This window comes from Eulemur rufifrons, chromosome 24 (assembly GCF_041146395.1).
Source record: "Eulemur rufifrons isolate Redbay chromosome 24, OSU_ERuf_1, whole genome shotgun sequence".
NCBI classification, from domain to species: domain Eukaryota; kingdom Metazoa; phylum Chordata; class Mammalia; order Primates; family Lemuridae; genus Eulemur; species Eulemur rufifrons.
The window spans coordinates 4,535,609-4,538,488 of NC_091006.1; the positions used below are offsets into that span (position 1 = coordinate 4,535,609).

The following is a 2,880-nucleotide window of genomic DNA, read 5'->3' on the forward strand; positions in this document are numbered from 1 at the left end:
TGAATCCCACCTGAGTCCCGCCGTAACAGGACGCAGGCTTGGAGAAACCGATGTGTTTCAACTGAGAAAGGTGAAAGACACTTGTTAGGAACAGAGGGCAGGAGATCAAGTAGGAAACCTCTTTTCTGAGAATGAGTAGAGTCATAGAAGAAATCGCCTAGGAAAGGGAAGATAAAATAATCTGACTTGGGCAGTGAAAAAAAAAAATGCCTGGGATTAAAAAAAAAAAAAAATTCAGGAATTGAGGACAGAAAAATCTGTGTTTGGAAGTCAGAGTGAGGATCTCCATGGAGATAACAGAGATGCCGAGGCCTTCACTTTGGGTTTGAGAGGAAACTGCTCAATTACTGATCTTCCTCCCTCTGCCCACGTGACCCGTGCTGGTTATAAGCCTCCTGCCAGCCCGGTTCCTTACCATCTCTTCCTGTGCGAGATGGGAGGCAGCAGTGGCTAAAGCTCTGTTCCGCTTTCCTAGAAGCTCGCGGACTCTTCTTCAGGACAGACCCCAAGGAGCCATCTCTCCGGAATGAGGACGAGGCCAGGCAGCCGCCTTAGTGCTCGCGGTCTGGGAAGCGACGCAGGGAGCAGAACTTGAGGGCACGGTGTCGGGAGGCTGGAAGGAGTCTGCCAGACACTGCAATGTAAGGATGATGCTCAGAGAAGGAGCTGGTGTGGGGGGCAAGGAAACGTGTCCCCGGGAATCAAGGCTGGAGAGAGGATGGGGGGCGAGACGGTGGGGGCCAGCCAGGGCTACACACCAAGTGGAAACTGAGTCACCCCATTAAGAAGAGGCTCACGGTCAACACACCAGGCCCAGGAGTCAGTTAAGGCCCATGGGCTTTTCTGACTGTCTCTCTGAAGTCTCCTGGGGACAAGCCTCCTCAGCCAGTGCTGGTGGCCCCCCTCACCCCGCCCGCCCCTCTCCAAGCTGCCCCCAGCTTCCCCTTTTCAGTAGAGCCCCAGAGTCCGGTGTCGGACGGAGGTGGGCAGATGGGCTGGGGGGCTGGGCACTTGGGTTCTCACAGCCTGGCCATCCTGAGACACACCTGGCTGGCAGCTCTCTCCCTGCCGCGGTGCCGTCTCAGAAAGGACTTCGGCAAAGTTAGAAGCTGATAACAGAAACTTCCTGTCTCTGTGAGGATGGAAGGAGAAAGGCTAGGGACAGTGGAGGGGAAACTCCCTCGGGAAGCTAAGGCTTGGTCTCCCTCGGAGACACATGACGGCAAACGTAATAACCACTGCCTAATATCCCGCCCCAGGCAAAGTCAATAATTGTTCTGGGCAGTTCTAGCAGGTGGTGTGAGCAAGCAGCGGTAGCAGCAGAAAGCATTGGCCCGGGCAGGGGAGAGTTTGAGGGAGAATGTTCGTATCCTGACCCGGGAGGGGTCCACAGGCTGTGAGTGGGGCCTCCTGACGCTGCCCTCTGTCACCTGCTCCAGGATGTTCGCTCAGTGGCAAAGCTCCTTGATCCTCACGGCCTACATCATCATCTTCCTCACTGGTCTCCCTGCCAACCTACTGGCCCTGCGGGCGTTCCTGGGGCGGGTCCGCCAGCCCCAGCCGGCGCCTGTGCACATCCTCCTGCTCAGCCTGACGCTGGCGGACCTGCTGCTGCTGCTGCTGCTGCCCTTCAGGATCGTGGAGACGGCCTCCAACTTCCACTGGTATCTGCCTGAGATCGTCTGTGCCCTCACGGGTTTCGGCTTCTACAGCAGCATCTACTGCAGCACGTGGCTCCTGGCGGGCATCAGCATCGAGCGCTACCTAGGGGTGGCCTTCCCCGTGCAGTACAAGCTCTCCCGGCGGCCCCTCTACGGAGTGATCGCTGCTCTGGTGGCCTGGATCATGTCCTTTGGTCACTGCACCGTCGTGATCGTCGTTCAGTACTTGAACTCAACCCAGCGGATGAGAAATCCCAGTGACATCACCTGCTACGAGAACTTCACCCAGGCTCAGCTGGATGTGGTGCTCCCTGTGCGCCTGGAGCTGTGCCTGGTGCTCTTCCTCATCCCCATGGCGGTCACCGTCTTCTGCTACTGGCGCTTTGTGTGGATCATGCTCACCCAGCCCCACGTGGGGGCCCAGCGGCGGTGGCGGGCCGTGGGGCTGGCCGTGGTGACGCTCCTCAACTTCCTGGTGTGCTTCGGGCCCTACAACGTGTCTCACCTGGTGGGGTTCTACAGGAAAGAAAGCCCCCCGTGGCGGGCGGTGACGGTGGTGTTCAGTTCCCTCAACGCCAGCCTGGACCCCCTGCTGTTCTATTTCTCCTCTTCCGCGGTGCGCAGGACCTTTGGGCAAGGGCTGCAGGTGCTGCGCCGTCAGGGCTCCTCCCTGCTGAGACGCAGAGGCAAAGAGACGGCAGAGGTGACCCACGCGGACAAGGGCGTGAGTCAGACAGAGGGAGCACCGAGTTCGGACTTCACCACGGACTAGCGGTCACCCTGGACCTTTGGAGGCGCTGTGGGTTGCCCAGGAGCTGGGCGGCCGGGAGAGGCGGAGCATGAGGGCTCCTGTCCTGACTCGGGAATCCCCAAGCCCAATCCAGGCCTGGGACTTTGAAGAACCCTCTCTCACCAGCTTGGTATCCCTTCCTGACTGGTTTTCCTTCCCACAGGAGCACAAGGCCACGACACAGGAAGAAATGGCTAAGCATAGAAGCACAGTGAGGCTAGAGTTTCGGAAGCAACATAGCTAACGGGAATTCAGCCCTTGCAAGGAGGATGAGATCTGGTTGTGACCAGGCTGCAGCAGAGAGTCCTAAATTACTCCTACTACCGGCTTCGAAACAACACCTAGACACTGGTCTAGCTGTTGATGCCAGAAAGAAACCAATGGGAAAGAGATGGGAGAGAAATGCTAAATGAGGTCAGAGAAAACTCA

General features: G+C 57.8%; 1 protein-coding gene across 1 annotated transcript; it reads left to right on the forward strand.

Annotated features, from left to right (window-relative positions):
- Nucleotides 1-591: 591 nt before the first annotated feature.
- Nucleotides 592-2,433, forward strand: FFAR2 (free fatty acid receptor 2). Its single transcript, XM_069458001.1, has 2 exons — nt 592-641; nt 1,440-2,433. Coding segments are annotated over exons 1-2 (996 nt in total). The 5' UTR covers nt 592-639.
- Nucleotides 2,434-2,880: the final 447 nt, after the last annotated feature.